At 37.3% G+C, this 27,604-nt stretch overlaps 1 protein-coding gene across 1 annotated transcript; it reads right to left on the bottom strand.

Annotated features, from left to right (window-relative positions):
- Positions 1-1,151: 1,151 nt before the first annotated feature.
- On the bottom strand, positions 1,152-25,659 carry LOC590676 (chromosome-associated kinesin KIF4). The gene is made up of 28 exons (XM_030980606.1): positions 25,572-25,659; positions 22,562-22,806; positions 21,815-21,999; positions 21,299-21,385; positions 20,476-20,642; positions 19,738-19,832; positions 19,167-19,286; positions 18,435-18,610; positions 18,077-18,147; positions 17,318-17,372; positions 15,907-15,984; positions 15,352-15,594; positions 14,491-14,715; positions 13,575-13,678; positions 12,040-12,184; positions 11,675-11,785; positions 11,066-11,149; positions 10,399-10,509; positions 9,023-9,169; positions 8,252-8,363; positions 7,696-7,778; positions 6,845-7,015; positions 6,314-6,421; positions 5,809-5,886; positions 5,098-5,199; positions 4,436-4,585; positions 3,781-3,927; positions 1,152-2,005 (listed from the first exon to the last, which is right to left on the bottom strand). Exons 2-28 carry the CDS (start codon positions 22,797-22,799, stop codon positions 1,625-1,627), a joined length of 3,774 nt encoding a protein of 1,257 aa, XP_030836466.1. The 5' UTR covers positions 22,800-22,806; positions 25,572-25,659; the 3' UTR covers positions 1,152-1,624.
- Positions 25,660-27,604: the final 1,945 nt, after the last annotated feature.

The following is a 27,604-nucleotide window of genomic DNA, read 5'->3' as shown; positions in this document are numbered from 1 at the left end:
AAACAAGAAGTGCAGGATATTGAACAAGTATGAAACCTATCCCACACTATAAAATAATATGGCAAGGTTTGAGGAAAGAAAATGATGGGAGAGTATTGTGAAACTTTTCCATTAAGAATATGACAATAAAAATAAAAATGGCAGGGAGTAGCAAATTGTATGCACAGAGAGAATGGCTAATCAGTTCTGAATATGACAAAGTTTCATAACCTTTTCCATTACTCAAAGCTTGAAAGAGATTGCAATTTCAATTTTACTATTCGTTCTTGCACTTTTCAGAACTTCAATGAGAAAGATTTTAAATTTCCAATCTGTTATACCTAACCTAAATGCACTATTTTCTTTCTCAAATTGACCACAGACAGATCTTCTTGAGGGCAATGGGCAGACATTGTATTTACAAAATTACTATACACATGTACTATATTTACAAGTCAATAAAACCCTAGGAGACTAGGGCAATATGTATTCATTATTAATTCAAAGAGAATATCTGATAAAGAAATATACACATTTTTGCAAAAATACATCAACAGCTAGAAAATAACAATGGCAATAGAGAGAAGAAAAAAAATGATACACACATCATCTTACATTAATTCTTCAAATGTTCTCTACTTCATCTAAGAAATGCACAATTGAAAGAAACAACTAGCGATCATGATTAAGGTGGGATTTTTTTTCCACAGTTCAGAATTGAGCTTTTACAGATCCCGACTACCAGCATACTTGTACTTTCTGGGATATAAATGTAATTTCAGCAGTACTTCATATGAACAAGCTTTCCTAATATTTCCATTGCTTCTTGCTACACTTTATCTGAAAATTCTGTGATTTTAATTTCTTGGAAGAATTTATAAATCCGGACAAATATTAAAGGTTTAATTGCACTAAGAATCGGGCCTTGGCAGAATTCGAAGCAGCCAACACTTTACCTTATGTTCTTCAAAAACACTGTATTGAAAGAACTTCCCATGATTGTCGTGAGATGCTTAGATGTTCTATTGCCCAAGCTATCAATGTATACATACAGCAGGAATGCTTTCCAAAGCACAGTCAATACAACTTGTTCATTGATAGTTTGCTTGAAAGAACTGGTACATGTACAAAATGCTCACTAAAAGCGACAATTCTAATATAAAATGCATTAATTCATCATTTCTTTTGCACTTGATCATACATTTATTTCGTTCACTTGCTTTCTTCAGAAGCAATGCAGAAAAGGCCACAGTTACATCAATGTTTCACCATACATGTACAAAATGCTCACTGAAAGCGACAATTCTAATATAGAATGCATTAATTCATCATTTCTTTTGCACTTGATAATACATTTATTTTGTTCGCTTGCTTTCTTCAGAAGCAATGCAGAATAGGCCACAGTTACATCAATGTTTCACCATTAATTCATGTTGTATCTCTTTAGTCAATTTCACACACAATACAAAACAAATACAATCACAACAAGTCTCAGCTAGCTTTCCAATGCTTTGAAATACAGAAGCATCTACAACTCCTCTTCAAGCATTCACTTTACTTTCCCAAAATATGCTCCTGATAGGAAAAATGCCCCTCTCACCAAAGAATTGTCTCTTATACTTTTTAGTGATTTTTATCAGCTCAATCAGACATCCAGAGGTTTGAAGAAGCTGCGGTTACTGGGACCCAGCAGTTTCCTCTTTCGCTTCACGATCCCCTCATTCTCCACGTTGGTCAATGACCCCTTGATCCCGGCGACATCGCCCTTCGGCTTCAGGGCATCGGACGATCGCTTGCGGGAAGCCCCTCCAAAGGCATTCTCCCGCTTTAACTTCGGTTTGACGGTTTTGCCAGCATCCACTGAGCCGTTGGCAGGGGCCAGGACCTTGCGGGGGTGGGGCTTGCTTGGCAGCTTGAAGTCCCGGAGGCCAGGAGTGTCTGCGTCTGCTTCCGATGCGCTGTTTTCTATGACGACAGTGGTGTTCATCATGTCTGTGTTTTCTACGCTGGTGATGTTGGTGGAAGTCTGTAAAACAAGGGAGTAGAATAAATGTCCGTGAATTTTCTTACACTAAAACTTTGTACTAGCTGTTAAATACTTATGTCAAAAGTTAGCGTCATAGATGTACTGCAAGGTTCTGGAATCATCAAAATGATAAGAAATTTGGCCAAGTCTTCATAAAGTTAGAAGCACTGTACACAGAAAGATGAATATGGGACTACACACACGTGCGCGACACATGTATTTCATATCTCTCAACAGGCAAGAGATACACTAATTTACCAAATATATCAATTAGTAGGCGGTTTCCCATCAAAATTTTTATCATCATGTATATTCAAAACATATTCTTTCACATGATTGGTAATAAGAGCTTCCATTTCATTTTTTGAAATTGGGGCGTTTCCAATACTGGTCTTTACCTTTAACTATCAATGTTTTAATTATTGTCATTACTCATTTTAATAGAAAGAAAACTAGATGGAATTCGACTGCGCGCAGTCGAAAATGATGCCTCCGTTATAGAGCAATTTTACAAACCAAAACAGAAAAAAAAAATTGAATTCACGTTCAATGGTAATCCATTGACAGGTTCTCAGAATATTGTGATTACAAGCAATTTCTCATATACATATATGACCCTTTGATCTTTGACCTCATGACCATAAAATCTACTCAGTTCATTGGCTCTGCAAGATGTTCTGAGTTAAATAGTAATCCATCTGTCAGTTCTAATGAGTATGCGTTCACAAGCTATTTTTGCATACATAATGGGCCCATGACCTTTGACCTTTGACCTTATGAACCAAGAATCTACTCAGTTCATTGGCTCTGCGAGTAACAAACATGACCTAATTTTGGCATGAATCCATCAATCGGTTCTTGAGATAACGCGATCACAAGCTGTTTTTGCATTCATAATGTGCGCTGTGGCCTTTGACCTTTGACCTACGTGCTCCAAAATCTAATCAGATTGTCTTCCTATGGTGATACACACTATCATTAAGTTTGAAGTTTAAATCTCCAGTGGTTCTTGAGATATTATGATAACAATCTCAATGTATGGAATTTCATAAGTTGACCTCTGTGACCCTTGACCTTTGACCTACGTGCTCCAAAATCTAATCAAATCGTCTTCCTATGGTGATACATACTATCCTTAAGTTTGAAGTTTTTACATCTCCAGTGGTTCTTGAGATATCATGATAACAATCTCAATGTATGGAATTTCATGTTGACCTCTATGACCCTTGACCTTTGACCTACGTGCTCCAAAATGTAATCAGATTGTTTTCCTATAGTGATACACACTATCACTAAGTTTGAAGTTTAAATCTCCAGTGGTTCTTGAGATATCATGATAACAATCTCAATGTATGGAATTTCATAAGTTGACCTCTGTGACCCTTGACCTTTGACATACGTGCTCCAAAATCTAATCAGATCGTCTTCCTATGGTGATACATACTATCCTTAAGTTTGAAGTTTAAATCTCAAATGGTTCTTGAGATATCGCGCTAACAAACTCAATACAAGGAATTTCATAAGTTGACCTCTGTGACCTGTGACCTTTGACCTACGTACTCCAAAATCTAATCAGATCGTCTTCCTATGGTGATAAATACTATTCCCAAGTCTTAAGTTTAAATCTTAAATGGTTCTTGAGATATTGTGATAACGGTCAAACGGGACGGACGGACGGACGTACGGACGGACGGACGTACGGACGGACAACCCGAAAACATGATGCCTCCGGCACCACCTTCGGTGGCGGAGGCATAAAAATTGAAGCTACTCACCGATTCTGCACTCTCATCTGGATCATATGAATCGCGACCTTTGCGGTTCGCACAGGTTGTCGGGTCACACCTGCAGGCCTTGCTGCAGGAACGACCGTTCCTCTTACAGCCGCATGTACCGCGACACTTAATTTTGCAGTTACATGTCTGTAATGATACACAAGACGGTAACATTTGTTAAGAACAGATAACTAACAAGCATGAACAACCAAGATGGACCCATTAAAGTTCAATCCAACCTTGAGAGCAGGTTGCTTTGAAGGAAAGCAGAATCATCAAAGAAAAGATTGATGAAAGTAGGAATGAAATCAGGCAAACAATAAGAACGCTAGGACTTTTTCAGGTCGATATGGGGGTAAATCTGTAATGTCTTTGTAAAGGAGTTTCAGACAAACCTCCGTTTGTTTCAACACACAAACACATATTTGAAACCGAGTATGATCATTTGGTCTACGAAGGACCTACATTTCTAAAATTGGCTGGACTTCTGACTTCTGTAGAACATCCAATAAATAATTGTAGGAAAAAAGCAAGTCATATTCAGAACATGTGACACACCTGCCAGCTTTGTATTTCCAGATAGGGGACCTTCTCCCTCATCTTTTCAATACTACACCTGGGACAATTAAGTTCATTAAAGCGGGTGTTACTATACCTTGGCTCGAGATATCTTCTTCTTGACGGGAGTTTCCATCCAGTCCGATTCTGAATCAGGACTAAACTCAGAATCACTCTCCCCAGCACTAAAGAATTCCTCAAGAGTGACACGTTCTATTTTCTTCGCTTTAGGAACTGCGGTTGATCTCTGCACAAAGCACGATTTCAAGGGGGAAAAAAAAAAATAATAATAAATAACTTTGAAGAAAGACACAGAAATAATGTAACAAATTATCTAATTCTCTCAGACAATTATATCCTTTTTGTAATGATGTATTCTCATGCTAGTCAAATTCAAAGACTTGGACAAAACTAGTGCAATTGAAAGTGGAATTAACCAACCCTGTGGATCATGCATTCTTATGTTCCAAGTCATAGACAAACAAAAAATATCCAGTTCTCTCTCTCTATAAAGCAAAAGTGTGAAGATATAAAATCAATGGGAATTTATTAAATTACTAAGTGAATACCAAACAAGACGGTTTATTGAGGTACCCTGTAACAGCAGAGCAGTTATCCTTTCAAAATTTACATTTTTTCAAATGTACAATACATGTATGTTTATATGTTCTATAAATCACGTACAATGTGAAAATCATAACATAGAAAACCTACTACACGTAACGGACAATTCTCTGGAATGTGGTATTCTACAAATACCTTCTTCTTAGGTTTCATCTGAGGGATGGGTGAGGCCTCTGGGGATGTGAGAACAGGCATAAGTGCAGACTTCTTTCCCTTGTACGTCGCTACAGTCAGTTTCTATGGAAACAATTAAAACAAAATTAAATGGAAGGTCGTCTGCTTATAATGGATTACCTCTCTAAACATTTTACCCGTATTTGCCCTCCAGGCTCTACCTAATCAAATGGTGTGATAAAAAAGGGGGAGGGGGAAGAAACAAAGATAAAAAAAGAAGAGAAAGGTAACACAAATATGATTTAAGATGATTGAGCCCCCTCCTCACCCTCTCCTCACTTGATGGCCTTTTTTCCCTCACATCTCATCGGCGTCAAAATGTCCAACCCTCCCCCATGAGATCAGAGCCCCCTCAGTGATGGACCAATACTGCACGGATTTCAAAAGCACTTTGGAAGTGCATAGAAACAAGTATCATAATGTTATGTTTACTAATCCAAAACCAGAACACTGTTTTCCTTTCCTTTAATGCCTGTCTGCACTAGTTTGGCCAGGAGGGATTAGACCTCCCTGCTTGGTCACTGACAGGTGGTTATCTCATCAAATCAGCTCTCAATTAACATAAGAAAAAGGGGATCATGGGGGACCAACGGGTACCGCTCAGGCAATGTTTGCTATATAGAGGGCGCAAGTAGCTACAAGTAGTGCAGTCCTGCTTTAAGGTATGCTTACCTTCTTGAGCTCATCATTCTCTAGTATTGTCTCTTGAAGCTGTTCATGTATGGACTTCAACTCCTCAATCTGCTCCTCCTACAATCACAGAGAAAAACAAAAACATTAATAATAAGGACATTCTGTATCTCCAAATGTGAAGAAGTCTTTAGGATATACTATATAAAGCAATTTCAAACGGGTTCGGCCCGTTGCACAAAACTTACCATTGATGGTAGTTATACCATCAATGGTAACTAGCATGGAAACCTTGATTTTGATTGGCTGTTGAGCCCTGTTACCATGGTAGTTGCCATTGATGGCAAAGTTACCATCAAAGATAAATTTTATGTAACGGGCCCTTGTTTCTCGAGGGAGGCTTGAGTGGTTTTGCAGCCTGCAAAATTGACAGGCACATTGAGGGTATTCCATCAAGTCTTGTTTGATCAAACTGCGACTCATTACATATTGAAACTCACGAGAGATGGACTTTGACATCAATATAAACTTTGTAATAGATTCTGACCTGGAAATGAAGTCTTTGTTTGAGCATGCTCTCCTCTCCATTCATCTTCTGTTCAGATTCGTCCACTTTGTCAGAAGCTGATGAGAGCTGAGTCAGTAGATACAGAATCTATTCATAAGGAAGAATCAGAATAAACGGAACATATAGGTAATGTTTACATCCTGAATCAATTGATGTATAATATATGTACAAGAAAACATGAACAAGAAGTACAGCTTACAAAGGGGACATGACCCCAAGAGCACAGCTAAGAGTATGCTCCAACAATAACACTAAAATTTACAAAATAGTAGCAAATGGAAAACTAGCAGTTATAGGAAGACTAAAAAGTATGACAAACTCTAAAAGATTATCCCTAAAATGAAAGAAGTCACAAATTGATTTTAACCGCAAGTCATTATCAATGTTCTCAAATTCCACTCTCTATGCCGAAAATATAAAAATAACATCAACAACTCTTCTCAAAGTTAAAACTATACCCTAAAAAAGAAAACTGCGGTAGGTAACGATAAAAGGGGATCTCATTCTCACCTTGTCTTCATGAGCTCTTTGTATTTCCGTCCTTTCTCTCTCGTATGCCATCTTCACCTGGTCCATCTCCGTCTCCATCTCTTCCTTGTCTTTATGCGCATCGTCAAGGGATGACTGATGATCAGAGAGCTTGCTCTGTAGGATGCCCATCTCTACCCGTGACAAGGTAGCCTATGTGCAAATTAGAAAGGAGTTCAATTGACTTTCCTTCATTACCGGTATTCTTTCACTCACTAAACCAATGCCTGATTCATCAAATCATCAACCATTCCTTTATTCCTTACTCAATTATTCACACACTTACTCATTTATGAATTAATCAATTCATTCATTCATCCATCCATTCATCCATCTATTCATTCATTCAATATAAAAATATTTGTATTTTGTACATTCATCCAGATAAACAGTTATAAGTTGCAAACATGACAACTAAGACATCACAGTATTTGAAAGCTGGTGAACTTGGCCCAGAGGCTAACTTAAAAGCCATGATGCCTGAAGTGAACACAAGTATGTGGGGTTTCGACCTCAAATTTTCAAGAAAGTATAACACAAATGTGTAAAATAGTAAATTATAAAAGGTTATAATGAAGATTTTGAGATGAAAAAGGTCTACAAAACATGCAATCTAGTGCGACTGGTATCTAGCAAGTACATTAGCTCTAGAAATCTAATCACCACACAATGTTAACTTTGCCCCTGGGCAAAATTAGCTGCAAATGAAAATGAATACCAATCCCTCTAAAACAATTAAGGTTTGGATATTCTAAACGCTGAGGATGGAAATTTCTTCATAGTCAAAAGAGATATTGAATAGAATGTGTGAAGATGCAAAGAGATTGACTTACTGCCTCCATGAGTCTGTCTATGCTGCACTTAGCTTCAGGCATACTGGTGATGTTATGCCATCTATTCGTCTGTGACTTCTCATCTGCAGAATAGTGAGAAGGTAATCAGGAACGGATGAATAAATGTAAATAAGAGAAAATAAGAATGTAGGAACGCATTTTTAAGTAGGAAGACCCAACTAGAACAGGCTATGGCTATAATTTTCTTTAAATCTCTTGTGGTTTCTCTGTATATATATAATATAAACACTGTTTCCCTACATCTCGAACATAAAAATTGTATTTCCCTTACAATTATGACAGGCCTTGAACTGTTGAACGTTTCCACTTATACAGGCATACAATTTAGGCCCTTCAGAGTAAATATAAAGTTACAATTACACTTTCCCCTTGAGAGTGGGGATTGCAGCATTTGAGTACAGCATTAAAAAAGACAGTGAAATGCATTGTGACATCTAGGTGATTTGCCTATGATGTGCTTATTACCACACTTATGCTAACTACATTTTACAATGTATAAGATGTATAAGAGCAGAGCCAGAAACTAGGAACTCACCATTGTCAGCGTCCATTATTTTCTGCTGGAGATCGGAGATCTGGGCGTTACGTAGTTCAATCTCTGATCTCAGCTCATTCAATCTACTCAACAATGGCTTTCCACTTGGTTCCTACAGAATAAAAGGACAAGAGATATTAAAGATGTTCATGCATTGGTATATAGTTGTTCGTAAAGTAGGCCACTTGGGGATCACTACATAATACTGACCCAACAAGTATTACGCTCCTGTGCGTACGTCCACGTGCTGCCCTCTATATACACACGCATGAGCAACTTCAAAGGTTACTCATTTTGGACTGCAGTTGCTTATTCTATTAATTTTCTTGATTGTTAAATGCTGCCTCGATTGATTATATCAGAACTTTTCAGGGTAAACAAATGGTATTGCTTCAATGTGAATTGATTTAAAACCAAAAGCTTCATTTAGACACAATGCAATACTGCTTCAAACACAACTGGAGCAGCAGCTAAAATCATGTCCATTTAGTGTATGCATATATAGCCACAGACAGATCAGAGTCAGCATATGGGCCATTGTAAGGCAATTTTCTTTTTTTTAATCCTTTTTTGCTTTGCATTTAAATATTTCTGGGGTATTTTCTGCAACATTTTATATACGGTAGGCAGTTTACATTGGTTGTGGAAGGGGCTTAAGAGACAAACAGGAGTGAAGGATAATTTCTTCCATGTTTGAATTTGAATTCAAATATCACAATAACTACCGGTATAAAAGGAAATGAAGCACAATAATCTAAAATATGGTATTACCTGACTGTCACCCTGTGGTGTTGATTGCGATCTCTCCAGTCGGCCGATCTCCTTGGACAGGGTCTTTCGGTCGTTGAGGAGCGAGGCTAGATGCCTCTTGGCTTCGTTCACACTCACACGTACCTCAAGCTCATGGTCAATCCATGACTACAATGCGGAAGATAGAAACATCAAATACAGTAAAATCGTCAGGATAAATACAAATTCAATAACACATGTAATAATAATAACAATAATCTGGATTTATAAAGTATGTAATACAAAAATCTTTCCCTGAGCACTCTACAGATATCATTACCCCGAGCATCGGATTCATTCCTGCACAATGTGCACCATCTCCACTACCTGGGGAGTATTTCTACCATATGGTCACTGTGAGGGCATATGGAAATTACTAACACAAAGACTTTTGTCATCCTAACAGGTCCCCATTTCTCTCCTGGGTATGGAGTGGCAAATCTAGATTAACGCCTTGCCAAAGGACATCAGTGCTGTGTCAGGGATTGAACCTATAACCTATGCATTTCTAGTCAAGTGCCACTCGACTACGGCACCTCATGACTAAGCTATCTGGGATAACCTCACACGACAATGGTATATTTCTGGCAGTGCGAGTGGTGAGGTTTAGCAAAGGAAAACTGTAGGTTGGACGATATGTGAGGAAGGAGAAAAGGAACACTGTGAATTGAATCATTTATCAACGTAAATAAGTTCTTCCCTTCTTAAAGAGAAGGTTGAGTTCTGGGAAGAGGTGAAAAATAATTTGTGAGCATTACTCATTCTTATTATGCAAGTGTGGAAGAACATCAGTTAAGACATGTTCCCTGAAAAGCATGGCTCTTCAAATGCCTTCATATTCTAAATATGCATGTAACATCGTAAAAATCGGGGGCCGGCTTTTTACGCCACGTGTTCGTGTAGTCCCATATACATCTTTCTGTGCAAGTGTTTGTAACTTTACCAAGACTTGGCCAAATTTCTTATCATTTTGATGATTCCAGAACCTTGCAATACACACAAATTCTTATATGCTAGATGATCAACCTTTACTGGTCGGTTCCACACCGTTTCTTTCACAATGCAATCGCATGACCAGAACTCAACTTCATCTTTAATGATTTATGAGTTTCACTTTTATTGGTGCAGTAGTGATTTTTAGCCAAAGCAACAACCTATGAAACAAACTCTCAAACTGTTGACAATTCTTCCTTTTCTTTCTTTTTTTTCAGTGTTTTGGGTAGCAAATTCTGTTTAAAGTAATACTAGTAAGTAGTAACAGCTTGTTTTCCCTTTTTTTGGTTAAATTAATATACATCTATATACCAAGGTGCATTTGTTTTAGTGGATACCATTTGATGAATAATTTTCAATCTTACCTTAATCCTCTTGCCCATGCCTTCCAGTCTATTTGTATCATTCGTCTTGCCATTCCTTGCATTACTCTTCTTCTCAAGAGCATCTTTCAAGCGTCTATTAGCAGCTGATGCCTGCATTCCAAAGAAACAAAGACAATATACAATTCACTGAAATGGGATTTTTATAACAGTCTTTGTGAATTCTTTTTCAGTACGTTTAGCACATTCTGTTTACATGTATTAAAGTCACAAGTGTTGCCCAGGAGCTTATCCCAGTAGGTGCCGAACGGAGCCATTGATTAGGAGAGTTTTGCCAGTTCGGTATAAGTTGGGCACAATATGGCCAATAATGCTTTGCTACCTTGGGCATGCACAGAACAAAAGAATTTACACCATATTGTGACCAAGTGAAACAAATTTGGCAAAACTCGAGTCTAGATGGCTCTGGAGCGTACTCTCGTTTTGAGCAGTGATCTCTTAGAATAACCCAGACTGAATTCCAATGGTGGGACTCCTGTTGGAGGATGCTCTGGTGCTCACCAATGTATGTTTTCTTAACTTGAGCGGATATTGCAAACATTAAGTACTGGACAAACAGATTATGTGGCCTCACGATGTTAATCAAATGTGATTAGACCCCAAAAAGAAGAAATAAAACATACTAATAAAGTAAAGATATGTCACCTACCTCCTCCATTTTTCTCCGGAGTACATTCTGGGTCTTCTGGTTCTGACGTTCCAACCTTGTATACTCAAACTGGCGCTTGCGGTCCTACACAGGAATAAGAGAATAAATAAACATAAATTTAATTCTTTCTTTACATTTTATTGACACATGTATTAAACACAGAGCTGTACAACCCCAATATATTTTGTGAATGTAGGTGAAATTGGTATAAATAATATACAATTACCATAACAACTAAATTATTCATACCCCTTGTGAATTAAATGTTTTTCGTAACTCAAGGATGAAAGTTGGACCAATAGAATTAAGTACTTTGTTGAATATCTGTAGATTTAAGCTTTTATATGTCACATTTTTAGGAAATGCAAAACAGGACAAATCAATTTTTCACATACTTAAACAATTACAAAACTTGGTTAGGGTGTTATCTGTATGTATACCTTGCTTGATATCATGCATCTCTGAAATATTCTCCATCACATACTTTATCAAATTGATTACACTGGAACCTAGATTGTCAAGATAATGTTGAGATCATATGCAAAAGTTACATAAGAAGGTACAGTGGACTATAGATCATATCATATATTACAGTGTGCATAGACCTACTTTTGCTTTGAGCTGTAGTACTTCTTTATCCTTGGTCCGTTTCCATTGCTGGAATCTGCCGGTGTCTTCTTTCATCTGTTTCATCAGTCTCACCCTGGCTTGTTTCATTGACTGCACAAAGAATTAGTAAGAAAGCATTCAGTTGATGATCTCACAGATGCTCCAATATTTGATCAAATCTTTATCAGTTTTTATTTGGGATTAAGGTAGTGGCTGTGATTTGGTTTTATGTTAGGTTCATGGTTATGATTTGGTACCAGTGTTTGGTCCAAAGAAAAGATCATAAAAATTTGACTGACATATATATATATATATATATATTTAGCTAGAGACAGGTAATAAGCATAGTAATAATTTGTTCATACCCCGATCTCATTGTTGAGTTTGCCGACGGTTAGATCGCTCTTCTCTTTGAGTTTGACGAGCTTGGCTTGTGAGTTGATCTTCTTCTTCAACTCACCAAGCTGTGCCTCCAACTCCTGCAGTCTCTTACGACGCTGCTCACTCAACCTACACAAATACATATTATATACCTTATATCATACAGTTTTAAACAGCGCCAATCACAATTTCGGGGGCTACTTCACAAGCGTGCTTGCATTAAAACAACACTCTTTAATTTGTTTTGCATTGAACTCTATGCAAATTTTGGGGGGGCTCTTTTTGGCATTCGCCCTGAGCCGCTCAGCCCCCATGTATTTTTCCCTGCACTCAATTTATCATTCTCTAGATTCAGCCTTTAAAAAAAATCAGCACAAATTGATCAATCCTCACTCTCTACAACAGAGTTAACAGCATCAACTCATCATCTACTCAAGCTATAAAACAAACAGCATAAATTATTATTCATTTTACATACATGCTAGGAAAGTAAACAAGCATGTGATCTCTCAATGGGAACTCGTCTTTCAGTCAATTCAAGGGAGAGTAATTAAAGAGGACACCCACTAAATTAACTGCTAGTTTACCCAAGGATCATCCCTGCATAAACTGAGTGATGCTGCCTTACTTTGGATATCTCAGAAAGATTCCTTGTGAGAGATCTGAAAACCATAGGGTTAAATTTTACACCAAGCTATTAAAGAAATAGAGGATTTAAAGAGAACAAAATAATCAGACAATGGTTCTATTCAATGAACTACAGGAAAAATTGTTCAAATCTATGTATAGCATATAAATATCACACATTCATCTTTCAAATTTTCCTCATTTTCTACCTTTGATCAAGAATCAACACATTATAATAAAACTGTATGCAGATTAAAACTTGATTAACGGTAGTCAGCGACTTAAAGATAAACTCCAGTACTGGTAAAAAAAAAAAAAAAAATTCTCACAGAATCAAACGAAACTTACACTGAATGTTCAAGATTACAAATAAATGACATGTGCGGAACAATTTTGGAGGAAAATGTATACTGGCTGAGTAATGAGCATAGAAAGACAAGGAAATCAAGGTAGTACTAACCCCGACATCATGTGTGTTGTCCCATATATAGCTTTCTATGTGAGTGCTTGTTACTTTACCAAGACTCGGTCAAATTTATTATGATTTTGATGACTCCAGAACCTTGCAGTGCACAGAAATACTTACATGCTACATGATCAACTGTTTCTGATCCTTTCCACACCTTTTCTTTCACAATGCAATCGCATTACCAGTACTAAAGTTTATCTTTAATCTCTACATGGTCAGCTCGCGCTAGCGTTCGCGAAACAGACTGAAGGTCCTTACGATTCGGTTTTGCGTATGTTGCACGCACGTGATTGATCCGGTCGCGTCGTCCGTAGTCGTTTTGGCCCCGAGTCAGGCCATAGGAAAGACACGTAGTCTCGTCATGCTACACTAGCTCCCTTTAATATTTCAATCTACAAGTACATGTGACCTATCATGTCTTACTTGTTAGAGTTTGCATTTGTCTTGGATGCAAAGAGTTCATGGCTCAGGGTCTCCTTCTCCTTTGACAGTGTATTCACCTGGTCTTCCAGCTGCTTCATCGTCGTCTGCATTGATTCAACATAAAGTGGCATTTGGTTTTACATTAGGCCTTTAAAAAAAGATTTTGTATTGCCCTTTAGGTGCTAGCACCTGGGTTGGTCGGTCGATTTTTTTATTTGATTTGATTTTTAAAATTTTGTTTCCCCTCTTTGGGCTGATATTTTCCAGTTTTTAATGCTTTAATCATTCATCAAACATTATTTTCTCTAAAAAAACTGTTTAAAAAACACCTTTAATAAAAAGCAGATTTTAAGATTTTTGGATCAGTCGCAAAGGGCAATACAACAAGTTTTTTTAAAAGCCTTATTGGACATGTTAGAAATTTTGGAAATAGTTAGGGTCATCATAAAAGTAATTGTTGAAAAACAGTTGGTCTTCCGATAGAGTATCTATTGTGAAATGTGAATTTCAGACTTAATTCTCCCTAGCTTAAGCAGAAATCCTGCCACATATTAATGTTACTGCAATTTCACTTCATATTCAATTCGAATAGAGTTACGAGATGAAGATGGCAAAACATGTTAATTTTTGTGAATACAGGGTCTATTATTGTTTAAAACAAATGGCTCCTGCTCAGTGTATAACTAGAGATTCTTTCTAAATTTACTGTAGTAAACAACATTAACAACCTTTAAAATTGAAATTTATTGTATTTTCTAAACCTATTGTCAAGTTTTCAAAAGTTAAATTGCTCACTACACCTGCTAAACATTACATGAATCTCTTCATGAAATAATCTACTCCAAATGCAGCATCAATGTAAAACAAAAATTAGTCAATAGATCAACTTTCATGAAACTAACTCGCTCTGACTGACCTCATATTGTATCCTCATGACTTGCATCTTCTCATCACTCTGCCCCATGGTCTGGGCAAGCTCCTGTTTCCTAGCCAGGGCATGGTTCAGCTCATGAAGCTCCCTGCTAAGGGCTGCCTGGCGAAGGGCATGGGTCTTGGTGATGTCGGGTGAGGAGGAAGCCTCGCCTTCGGGCCGCGGGGAAGGTCCAGTGAATTCGGACTCATCGGATGATGTAGCAGCAGTCTGTGGACAAAGCATGTTAATATGAAGTTAGTGTTCAAAAATCAGTTTAAATTTTGAATGGGCATCTACAACAACAACAATAAAATGAAATATAGAACACAATTACAAAGCATCCTCAAAACCAAAACAACACTAAAAACAAAAAGCAGAACATGAACAAAAAATAGAAAAAATAGCAAATTCAAATATTTCCCTCAAAACTAGATATTACTGGCAAGTCTTTTCACACACATCAGTTTTTATTTCCTTTTGCAATGGCAAATGAACATATATAGCACAATATTCATTTAGACCGAATTTTTCCTAAAACTTAAAAAGACAATCCTCTTTTTAATGTGAATCTGTACAAGCTTTTTTTCTTCTTCTAATACTGAAAATACAAAGTACATTTTGATCACATGAAAGATCTTCAAATTGAGCGCTGCTACCAAAACAGGGATACTATCTACATTGAAAACAAGCCGGGACAAGATGGAGCCCTGTAAGGCCTATACACAGAGCCCAAAAAAGCCTGAACAGAGAGTTGATAGGACTTAAAATCAGGCAAAGACTGAAAACTAACATTGGTGAGCATTCAGATAAACCGATATCAAGTGTAATAAGGAGTTAAATACATGCATAGGAATCGATACTCACTGTGGGTCTCGACTCATCATCCCCATACAGCGCTTCAGCCTTCTCATCCTCCTCCTGCTGATTCTCTAAATCTGCTATCTTCTGTTGAAGGTCTTTCATGACCCCTAGCTGCTCTTTGACCTTTGACATGTCATGCTCAGCACCTCCCTCGGCGATGGTCATGTCGAGAACTCCGATGCTCATGTTGGCGCTCGCTCTGAGCTCCACGAGTTTTTGTTTGAGCTTTTCTTTGGTCATCTCAGCCTGAGAGGTAGAACAAGGGAGTATTGAAATTTATTTTGTTATCACTTAAGTATGAAAAACCACTTATTTATATAATCCCAGATAACACTCAAATATGATCTACCAGTACTCTATGCTTCCTCCCTATCCACCCCCCCCCCCCCCCACCCCATTCTCTCTCTCTCTCTCTCTCTCTCTTCTTTATTTTTTAAACAATTTATAGAAGATTTATAGGTCTTATTGTCACTGGATCTCTCGCTCTCTCTCTCTTCTATATCATCTTTTAGATTTGTTTTCTTCAAATAAAAATAAAAATAATACTAATGTACTTACTAGGATGACCTTTTCATACATCTGAGTGGTTTGGTCAATAGATGCCTGCAATTCATTGGAAAGCTTTGTGTTTTCAGCCTATTATGAAATATTGGTGAAAGGAGAAATAAAAACATAAACAACTTTTTGCTTAAATATTCTTTCAATTCAAGTAACAATTACTCTTGAGGTATTCTTGGAACAGTAATCAAGTTAAATCTTTGTACTATAATCCACTGAAGAAATCATTTCACCTCTACCCTAAATTTTAATATACAATGTCTGGATCTAAATGTTGTAGGTCTTTGCAAAAAGAAAAGTGAAGGAACTAGATGGATCTCCGACTGCGGGCAGTCGAAAATGATGCCTCCGGCATAGAGCCATTTTACAAACCAAAACAGAAGCAATTTTTAAAATTCAAGTTTGATTGCAATCTAAGCTGTAGTCCATTTACAGGTTCTCAGAATATTATGATTACAAGCTATTTTTCATATACATGGCTCTGCAGCAAGATACATACATGTCCTGAGTTTCATAGTACTCCATATTATATCAGTTTTAATGATGTGTTCACAAGCTATTTTTGCAATGAGTCCCATGACGTTTGACCCTATGACCCTAAAATTTAATCAGATCATTGACTCTACAAGATACATACATGACCCAAGTTTAGCGGGAATCCATCAATCTGTTAAAACGTGATCACTAGAACGGGACGTACGGACAACCCAAAAACATAATGCCTCCAGCTACTTCGCTGTGGAGGCATAAAAATCATCTATAATCATTTCAACTTGGATTTGAAGTGAACTTTTGAACTGGAGCATCTCCAATGTACATTACATTCCTCCTTGTTTACAGATTTCAGCCAAGAGATAACTATTTGGAAGATTACTTGTACATTTCTTCATTCCAATAAAGTACATTTCTTCATTCCAGTGATGTACATTTCTTCATTCCAGTAATGTTCATTTCTTCATTCCAGTATCAAATGTACATTTCTTCATTCCAGTAATGTACATATCACCAAGCTTGCTATTGTTAAACATAATCCAGGGACCGTTTCACAAAGCATTTTTTCAACAACAAATGAATAAACTCAGTGACAAATCTGCTGATAACCAATCAGAAGCAAGGATTTCAGTAGCTTATAACAAAAACTGTCATAAGTCACTGATGACAAGTTTTGTGAAATGGGGCCCTGATGTGAATGTCACACATCATCATCATCATCGGAGTGTAAAGCCTCGGTCACAAAGCCATTACGAACTGCTACGAACGCCATACGAACGCCATACGAACGATTTTCAGACAATGGAAATTCGGGAAGACAATGGAAAAACGGGGAGATTCGTACGAAATTATCATTCGTACGAACCTTTGTGACCGTGCATGCGTGGATGTCAGAAAATCAGACGAATGGATTGCTCACCTCAAGGGACTTGTTTCTCTCCAATAAGGTCTTCAGATCTTGTCCTCCTTCCATACTAAAATACAGAGGACAAAAACAAATTTGGTGAACATATGAAAAGAGATCAAAAGGCAGATAAAGATCAAGGTGATCAAGGTACCAGTGCAATTATCATGAAAAATTTCTTTCAGAATCTAATTTGACCTCCAAAATTGTGAATGTGTGGTATTATAACTACAAAGCAAATTTTATTACATATATCTAAGCTTATTTACCAGGGGCCGTATTCTGAAAAATATTTTATCTTTTACACTAGGGGAAACAATTTCAACTGTCATAACAAACTGAAATTGAGCGGAACTAACTCTTACCATTGGTGCTTGCACATATGTTTCTTTTAACTTTATCCGAATGCAACCAGCTTTGTACAGACATTACCCAATGAATTGTCCTAAGTTAGATTTGTTATGCCAAGTAAAATTGTTTTATTAATTAAAAGATATTTTTTTCAGTAAACCACACCTGATGCCACGCAGGGTGTTCAACTTGTGCTTGCTTGCAATTTAGAACGTTTTCTATCAAGTATATTATTTACAGAACATACATAATATTTCATAACTCAAGGATGAAGGACAAAACTTTTTCAAAGTCACATCTCACATGAATACATTTATGCAAAGACTGCAATCATATAGACTATCACAAGTTCACAACACAGGATAAAACTTTATATTAAAATAAAAAGAAATCTAGTTGTCTCTGAAAACTATGAATATTTACATCACAGCTGCGGAATCACCCTCTCCGTTGAGAATTTTGCCTTGAAGGAGCTGGATCTGAAGTTGTTGAACCTTGAAAACAAATTTGATACACAAAATAATATTAAATATATTGGATTTGAATATAGATAGATTGAATAGACCCCCCCCCCCCCAGGAAAAGATAAATAATGAATTGAAATGAACAAACAAGATAATGAATGAATAAATTGATAAATGAGCGTTTTTTTTAAAGGTAAAAAAAAAGTGAGATGCTACATAGATTCCCCCATGTCAAGCATAAATATCAATGTCAACCCCCCCCCCCCCCCCTTTAACAGCACACCGGGCAACACGTCACTACAGGACCCATAGTTTACCTGCTGCTTAAGTTTATTCAGCTCTGCTGCCTGTGGGTCTCTGTTGACGATGGGTTTGTTCTTGATACGCCTGGCCCTGTCCGCATAGCGCAGTGTGTTCAGGGTCTCTTCCATGTTGGAGTCTGCAGGGCTGATGCAAGCGATCATCACGGTCTGGCTGTTGCCTCCTAAAGAATCTGCATGCAAAAATACAAATCATTTTCAATAAATCACTGTGCATGGCGGAAGTGCGCAAACGCACATTTTTTGTCATCTAAATTTTGTTTGATTGCTTAAGTAGTAAGATATCACTTTTACAAATATAAACAGTACATGGGCTGAAAATGTCCTGTCAATGTAGTCACAAAATCCATATATGCGATACAAACTAGCACCAACTTTTAAGTTCATACCTCAAAGATTAAAGCAGGAGAGATGGATGGACATACAGAAAACATAACAATTCCTCCAGTACCATTTTCAGATGGCAGAGACTAATTATCCCACAGGATTTCTGAAATTCCTAAATTTGGAGAGGAATTAGGTCTGATGGTTTTCAGGAAAATATACATTTTTAGCCCTAAAAATGTTTTTTGGTTAAATCTCTGTGTTCAGGGCACAGGGGTTGGTCATTCTGCCCACCTCTTGGATCAATCTAATATCAAACATTGTGGAGCGTGTGTGCAGCACTTTGTAACTGCAAGGAAAAGGCGCTATATCAAATATCTTTTGGATTGGATTGGATCACTTTACCTTGTAGAAGTCTAGTCAGCTTGGAGTCTCTGTACGGTATATGTGACTTGCGTCCATTCTCATCTCCCAGCGCACTGATGACATTGCCAAGAGCTAGCAGACCACGGTTGATATTTACACCTGCCAAATAAGAAGAAGTAGTGTTACCAACTTATTTATATTAGCGGGTTTTTTAATTTTGCTAATAAATGTGATTTGTATGTATTTTTTTGTTTTATTAGCTAGCCCACCTCAGCTTATCAATGGCTGTGTCAGGCCTATGGGTTACAGTACATTGTCATACAATTCAGACTACATTTTTGTTTACATGTATAAGCCCAATACCTCTTACAAATACTGTTGTCAGGCATATGGGGTGCAGTCTATAATAGTTAAAATCTCACAGCTGAGACCTAGTTTTACATGTTATGATCTGCAGCAGTTTACACATTGTAACTACCAGTTTGGTCGTAAAAGGTAGAGATGCATTCACAGCACTTCATATCGGGCCCTTACAGAGACAAACACACATATCTAATGAATAATCTCTCTATGCAAGTTCCCCCAGAACATGGCATTTGACGTAGCTCACCTTCTCTGAATCGATCTCCCTGTGCTTGGGTGCGCTTCGCTCTCTCCGAACCGGCAAGATCCACCAAATGGAATTTGGCATGACAGAAGGACTCGCTGGAAAGTCAAAGAATGAAATAGATATGTATGAATAAAGAACAGGGGGGTGTTTCACAGAACTTGTCATTAGTGACAAATGACAGTTTTTGTTGTAAGCTTCTGAAATCCTTGCTTCTGATTGGTTATCAGCAGAGTTGTCATTGATTTTTGTCATTTGTCATTGAAAAAAGGCTTTGTGAAACGGGTCCCAGAGGCTTCCTTCACTTTTCTGTATTTTGGTGCAATGCAGTAATGCTCAAACTGAATCATTGCACTTGCCCTCGTGTGCATAGAAATTGAAGATCAATTCATTAAATCTATATGGGCAGGCAAAGAAAGAAATGCCAACTGATCGACTGAGGATTAATTATTTATTTCACCTGAATGAGATTGCATATATGATAAGCAACTGGAGGACTTCCCACTTTATGTTCTATCTGAGGGATTTGGTGATGGAGCCTTGAGAATTGATGGATTATCAAATAGTACTGCCTCATCAAATTGGTTTAAAAACCTGAGAACTCCCGCTCATGAGACCACTGCTATACCAGTAAGCTATCACCCCTCTTCCTCCTCTTACGTAAGCACTATTGCCTGATGGCAAAGGGGGGAGGGGCAAGAATATATCTTTGTAGCAAAGCGCATTCAAAAGTTCACTCACCTTGAATCTTTCTTCTTGAGCTGTACATAGATGGTGAAGATAGCATGTGATCTGCTGGACTGGAGGTTCATGGCCGTCGACCCTGTGGTCCTGCCTACTGAGCCATTCTCTAGACATCTAAACATGTCACCCGCACTGGTCACTGTCACCTCACTTAGTCCAGCCACCTAGTTCACACAAAAAATGAGATACATTCAATGAACTGCATACTAGGCTCAAAATCAACTTGTAACTAGGCAACGTTTCATGATATTAACATGCATTTCAATGGATGACAGCAAACTTGTACTTGTACGGTTTGTGAAATGATGCCTAGGTGTATTATCTGGAGGAGGCCTACAGATTTTAAAAGACACACTTTGGAATCTCATCAGGGGGAATTAGGAATACAATGTGTTTTTATGTTTTACAAAGAAGTTTTCAGATAAACATAAAAATATATAGGAATCATAATATAAGTTTTAAGACCAAAACAAACAAAAAGGAATCATTCTTCAAAAAAGGGATGGTTGGCAGCAATGTGACTAAATTTAATCTGTTTCTAGTACTTGCTACCTAAAAATAATGCGATCATTGCAAAGTAGGTGTGAATGTACAGGATATATCTGTTAATAAAAAGATTTGGTTATCACCAGCATGTACATGTGTGTACAAGACGTTTTTTAATGGAAAATAATTTGTTTGAGTGCAACTTACTTTCAACCGCGCAGCATTTAAAACTCATAAAAAGACTTATAAAAGCTTTAGTTTACAAGAAGATACAGCTGAAACTGCTTACATTTCAAAATGGAGGTATGATTTTGCTTACACTGCAGATACTTACTCTGATTCCACCATCTATATCTTCTCTGATAGCAAGTGTCTCCTTCTTGTCCTTTGAGAGTAGGTCATGAATGTCCTCATTGTAAATCTGCAATACACATCAAACAAATATTTTGGTGAGTATTGGAGCAAACTGAAATCTAAAGCACACTCCCTCTCTCTGCCCCCTCCCCCCTCAATTTCTCTCTTTCTCTCTATCTATCTCTTTCTCTCTCTCTCACTCTTTTCTGTCTCTTTTTACTGTTTTCTCTCTACACCAAATTCTTTACCATTCATCAAGAAATTATGGAAGGCCCTAAGAGGGGTATCAACATATTTTGGTCTATCATGATAATATTAATACATGAAGAAGAAAAAAGCAGATTAAACAACTTAGATCAACAAAATCTTTCGCCACTTCCTCAGCTACATGTATACTGGTGCACACCAAGTATCACAGGCCTCCATATTTATCTGTATATTAAATTTGCAAGGTGGTAATGTAAGCAGGTGAGTGAAATACTTTAAATTGACTGACCTCTAGGTAAGAGACCTTCAGGACGATCTCCATGTCCTGCTTCTCCTCAATCAATTGGAAGATATTCTGGATGACCCTAGGAATGACCCCCATCTTTAGCTCGTCAGTCATATTGTACGCATTACCCATGGCATAGGTCTTTCCCGATCCAGTCTGGCCATACGCCAAGACCGTTGCATTGTAACCTTGGCAGTAAAAGGGGAAAGAGGAGCAAAATATTGAAGCTATTTAGCATGATGTTAGAAACATTCTGCATTATAACTGATAGAAATGTGACTGCCTGTCTGTCTGTTTTCAATTGAAGATATTTGGTCTAGTGCAAACCTGCCCAACTGCTAGTTGTACCAGTGGGAAAATAGTGAAATAGTGGGTGATGACAATCTGGAAGAGCACTGCAAAATTCATAAGAAATAACTCCAATGAAAACATTACTTAAATATGCCATCAATAAAATACTGAAAGCACCTTCCTATAATTTAGTTTATCAAAAAGGAGCTCCTATTTACGAGGAAAGTAGTTTGCACTGTACTTGTGAGTTGTGACCTCATCATTTTATTCCAGTAAAATGTCTAGCCGAAAGTGCAATTTATCTCTGGAAAGCTCCATAATAGTTTTGATGGAAAAATGTGATAGCTGATGCAAGAAAGTTACAAAATACAAATTATGTATCAAAAATATGTTTGAAAAAAGGCTTCTTTAAAGGAGAAATTATTTCATGATACTTTCTGGAATGAAGTTAATATTCACCTTTAAAAAGTCCATCCACCAGACGTGCCACCACCTTCTGGTAGACCATCTCCTGTGGGTCCTCTGCCCTCAAAGCATAGTCAAACGTGAACGCCTTGTTCTTGCCTAGGATGACCTGAGGCTCACCAGGTGTGAAGGAGACACACAGCTGACATCCCTCAGCAACCTCCTTGGATATGAGGGGGCGGGAACGGATGGCGACCCGCACACTGATGTCCTTGGCTTGTTCCTCCGGCATTGTGAGCCTGGACATGAAAGGAAAGAATTCAATGAGAAATGTAGTTCTTTTAGTTGGTTGGGGCATGAATTTCACCTAGCATTAAAAGTGAAATTGTAGTCACTTCCTGACTTGCACAAGCCAACTTTTTATGTCGCTCTATGAATACGATCAATGCAAAATCTATACAATCCTTGAATCCTGCTGCCTTAAAATGATTACATTACAAAAATTATCAAAGTTATACATTGGATCCTGGTTGATTTTTGACGATAAGGCTCTAGTTCCTACAAAAAAAAAAAAAAAAAAAATACGCCTCAGTCTAAGTTTTACCTCTTCAACTTAGATCTATAGTTTAAAGATCTATTGATCAGATGTTAAGGGTCAACTTTCGCCAAATTTGACCTAAAAATTAATAATTATGGTAAAGGGATTACCTTTTTTTGGTACTTTTGTTTATGTATCAGATTTTTCTTTTTCTCTTCCTTTATTCTTCTCCCTTTAGACCTCACTTTAGGTCAAATACGTTTTATGACCATGAACGTCCAACATCTAGGGTAGTTACTACTTATAGATAGGGTAAGGGTTAGATTATCATTTAGGGTTAGCTGCGCTACTTAGCTTCATTACTAACACTACACTAGTACATGTCCCTTTTGCAGCCAACATCAAGGAAAAGAGCGATGACCATAAGAAAGAGTTCACACCAAAGTAGACACGAGATTTAATTGTGAAGATGACCGTAAATTGCATGATGGTTTGTATTCCTGGATTACTGTAGTTCTTGGACTTTTTTTTCTGGTGCAGATAAATTGTTAATTAGTGCCAAATTCATGCATGTAGAATTTTATGCATTGAACACTGCACATTTAATTAGAATACGCACTGTGGCTTTGAATTTAAGTGACAGAGGGCCTACTTAACTTAAGCGCAACTTAACTTCAATGGCAATGCCAATACGTTATACACCGACATGTCATGCTTTAAAAAACAGGTGTCGCACTTCACACGTAACTGACGCACACATGGCATTGGTACACACATAAAATAGAAATATCAACAGACATTCAGTACAAATTTCCAGTTTGTTCCTAAAATATGACGAAAATGAGAATTTTTAAAACTTATAAAAAAGTTACGTAAGACTTAAAGTTAAACTTAAGTGAAAATAATTAACCTTTTAAGGATGCTGAAAACATCGTAACAAAAAGACAAAGGGTTTGACTGAAATATATCATGATTTAGGTATTGGATCAAACAGAAAAATCGCAAGCTTTCTCCTCGCACCTATATCTTACAACATCAAGCGAATGGCAGCCAGCGACAGCCAATAAGAAGGGCCCTTGTTGTAAGCGCCAATTTATTTTAGGAAAATGAGGCTGAGATCGGATGAACGTGATGCGCATGCGCTAAATGTAAGCTAAAGTTTACGTGTCATCATGAGTACTGGTTTATCAGTCATGATTGAATGATTGATTAAACAAGTCATTCAATAGTCATGATGAACATTCAATTGTTGCAATTGCATTGGCAATGCATCTATGCCAAGGTTCATCATCTGATCTAGACCGAAAGCTTCAGTCTCTCTAATCGTCGGTTGTTCAACTGAGACTACGTCTGGCTCCACTAGACCTCCGATTATAGAGACTGAAGTCTGGGGACTCTTTACATCCTCATAACTGCTGCAATTATAACACAAATTAAAAATAACATATATATAGCTTATTTGACTTACGATAGCTTGCTCATTTAGATCCTAAATTAATGATTAATCCGAGAAAGTCTCGTCGTCAACATTATCCGTCTTGGTGTTAGTTGATGAATATTCATTTTTTATTTTCGAACGTCCAATAGCTACCGTAGCTACGTACGAGTAAGCCCAGCTTGACCAACGAACTCCCACGAAACGAGTGCTCTGATTGGCCATTTGGCTATGTTTTGGTAGGTTGACCCGGAAATATTTTGGCCGCCGGGTCATATAGCCCTAGGTCTATGTTCCGAGTGCATGAACGTTCGGAGATACAAATTGGATAATTCATATAAGTAAGTCCGTAATTTATCCATTTAATATTGAGTTATCAAATTTTGATAACTGTAATTAGGACAAATGACATTCAAGGGCCCTTGTTGTAAGCGCCAACCGACCTAATTTACATCTGATTTAAAAATCAGGAAATCAGGAAATCAGGAAATTAGACTAGATCTAGTCTAGAGGTCTAGATCTAGATCTAGATCTAAATAAAGAAAATCGGGGAGAAAATGTCGTGGACGAAAATATGCACATCAGTGACATACAGGCCTATAGCCACCCCCACGGTACGAGATCTCTGGGTTGCCATCTGTATTGGGGAATGACAACAAATGTCAGTTTTATTAAAGAAATGACATGACCCAAATCAGATGGTTTCTGATCATGTTCATATTATCATAAATCTTGTAAATCGTGTAAATTTAATAAGACTTAGACTCTAGATCTAGATCTATAATCATTATGGACATCAAAACGTTATAACGGCTAGTGCTATTTGATGCACATTTCTTCATGAAATTCAAGTTTCAACAGTAAACATTTTCTATTGTTTAGTGTCCGGACAACCCATCGCGTCGTCCGACGGAGCGAGCACTCAGCTCAGCCGAAGGACACGGCCGAGGTTGAGCTATGCGTGCGGTAGGAAACATGCTGATTCTGCGAGATTAAAAAGTATTTTCACAGCTGTGTCTGTATTTAACATCTCTTAATTTACAATTATGAGTAACTGCAAACTAAAAAATAAAATTATTCTTTAAACTTACAGTGCCAGAAATGGATCCAAACATATAACTTGAGTTGACTTGGAGGAAGAAGATGCGGTACTGTATCCTGTTCTTACAATAATAAATAGCCGTTTAAAAACCGTGCACGTTAATCACACACGGCACAATCGACCAATCAGAACACGGTATAGATAGCACTGGCAATTTCGTGATGATGCCATCTACGACGGTTTGCTGTGAATAATGACAATGAATACTGTACTAGAACCTTGTCCTATTTTTATATTTATTTGTTTATTTATCCGTCGATTCATTTATTCATCTATTTATATATTCATTTATCTATTCATTTTTTATTCATTTATTCATTCTTACACTCATCTATTTCATCATTTTATTCGTTCATTCAGTAATTCATTCAGTAATTAATTCATTTATTTGTTCATTAATTTTTGAACATTTTCTTTGGAATTATATGATGTGAAGTGAGGCGGCTGAGGCCTATTCGTTTTTAATTCCCGTTTAACATTATTGCCCTGAAAATTCTTCGCTAGCAATTTCATTTTCAATTTCTGAAATCCTCATTTCTATCGTAACTCTTTCCGCCTTTTTATTCTATTCAGGAAGGGAGGGATGAAGTGACCCTTCTTCTCATTTTTTACTGTAACTTAGTAATGTGCGTTCCCAACACAAGTGTTTGTTTTCTAGCTATGAGAATGAAGTATGTGAATTTCAACCTTAATTCAATAATTTCCGTGTTCATAACTGGAGCGTTAATTAAAAGTTTATTGCATCTGCTACCCTTCCTCCATTATGAATTAAATTGAAGAAGAAAAAAATTAACAAAACGATACAAGTCCCCCCAAAAAATTATTAATTGACTCGATCTAGACTTCTAAAATTTCAATTAGATATGTTCGATCCTATTATATCTCGTACGTTCTAGATTTTGAACAATGTTGTTTGGTCTTACTTTTCTATTTCAATATTCAAATAGAATTTAAAGGTCTAAGACCCTTTTGGAAATAACATAATTTTCATGGGTAATCCTGTAATGCGGTACTTCCTTTTACTGTGTATAAGAGCCATATTTATCTACTTATACTTGTGATTTTAGGGTAGGTGTAGGGAATTGGAGACCCTTAAGCACATTTGCATAATTTACATAAACATGAAAAATGTTACACATATACAGAAAGTTTTGTATTCTCTTCAATAACTTCTTCTCTTTATTTGGTAACAAAATTGTGGTCATGATGTAACTGATTAATGGCATCTTTGCCAAGGAAAAGTCTCATATTCGTGGCTATATACCGCCGGGGTTACTCAAGACAAGAGTGATATTCCGTGGGGAGAGAAAGGAAGAGTAAGGGATCGTTTTTCAGAACATTAACATTTGAACATTTCATATGCCCGCTCAAACCAAGACCGGCTTTAGGTTGATCAAGATATTTTACTCAAACCTGCTCTAAACTGGTTACATGCCCTCGTAAAGGTATAGTTGAGTGGTTGTTTGTATAGTCATGTAGATTGACCTACGTTTAGGCCTACATCCTCTTCTTTCAAAACGGTAATCTTCAAGAGTAGTTACTTAGAGTAGTTTAGGCCTACATTCTCTTCTTTCAAAATTCTTCTTTCAAAACGGTAAGTTCCAGAGAAGTTACTTCTTTACATTCGTTCGTTCCTCTTAGGGTGCTGGGGTCCGGTCCAGGCAGCTGAGATAAGCGTTTCATAAAAGAGGAGGTCCATACAATTGATTCGCTAATTTTGGTCAAGTTGATAAAATGAAAAGCGTATTGTCAGAGTTCCGGCTCTGGTAATAGGGGAGAAGAGTTACCAAGTCATGTTATCAATGCATACTTTTATACTTGAGAGTAAGGTCGGTTATTTGTAGCCAAGTGAAACGCGGCGTATCGCAAATTTTATTTAAAAGGAATAGTCCTAGGTCTTTATGAATAGGCCTACTATTAGACCGAATTTTCCGTCTCTTTCGTTCGTTAGCCTCTTATTGGGGTAGGGTCGGCTCTCTCTTTAGAGACGGAAGCCGTTTATACACATGTCCTTGCTAACGC

Source organism: Strongylocentrotus purpuratus, unplaced genomic scaffold, assembly GCF_000002235.5.
Source record: "Strongylocentrotus purpuratus isolate Spur 01 unplaced genomic scaffold, Spur_5.0 spur5_scaffold_11, whole genome shotgun sequence".
Classification (NCBI taxonomy): domain Eukaryota; kingdom Metazoa; phylum Echinodermata; class Echinoidea; order Camarodonta; family Strongylocentrotidae; genus Strongylocentrotus; species Strongylocentrotus purpuratus.
The sequence above is the reverse complement of the archived record's forward strand: the minus strand, read 5'-3'. Positions and strand labels throughout refer to the sequence as shown.

Coding starts and splice junctions, on each gene's coding strand:
- LOC590676 (XM_030980606.1), bottom strand. CDS start 22,799: ATGCCGGAGGAACAAGCCAAGGACATCAGTGTGCGGGTCGCCATCCGT. Junction 5,887..6,313: donor AACAAAGACTTCATTTCCAG/GTCAGAATCTAT, acceptor CTGTGATTGTAG/GAGGAGCAGATTGAGGAGTT. Junction 4,586..5,097: donor AGATGAAACCTAAGAAGAAG/GTATTTGTAGAA, acceptor TGCTTTGTGCAG/AGATCAACCGCAGTTCCTAA.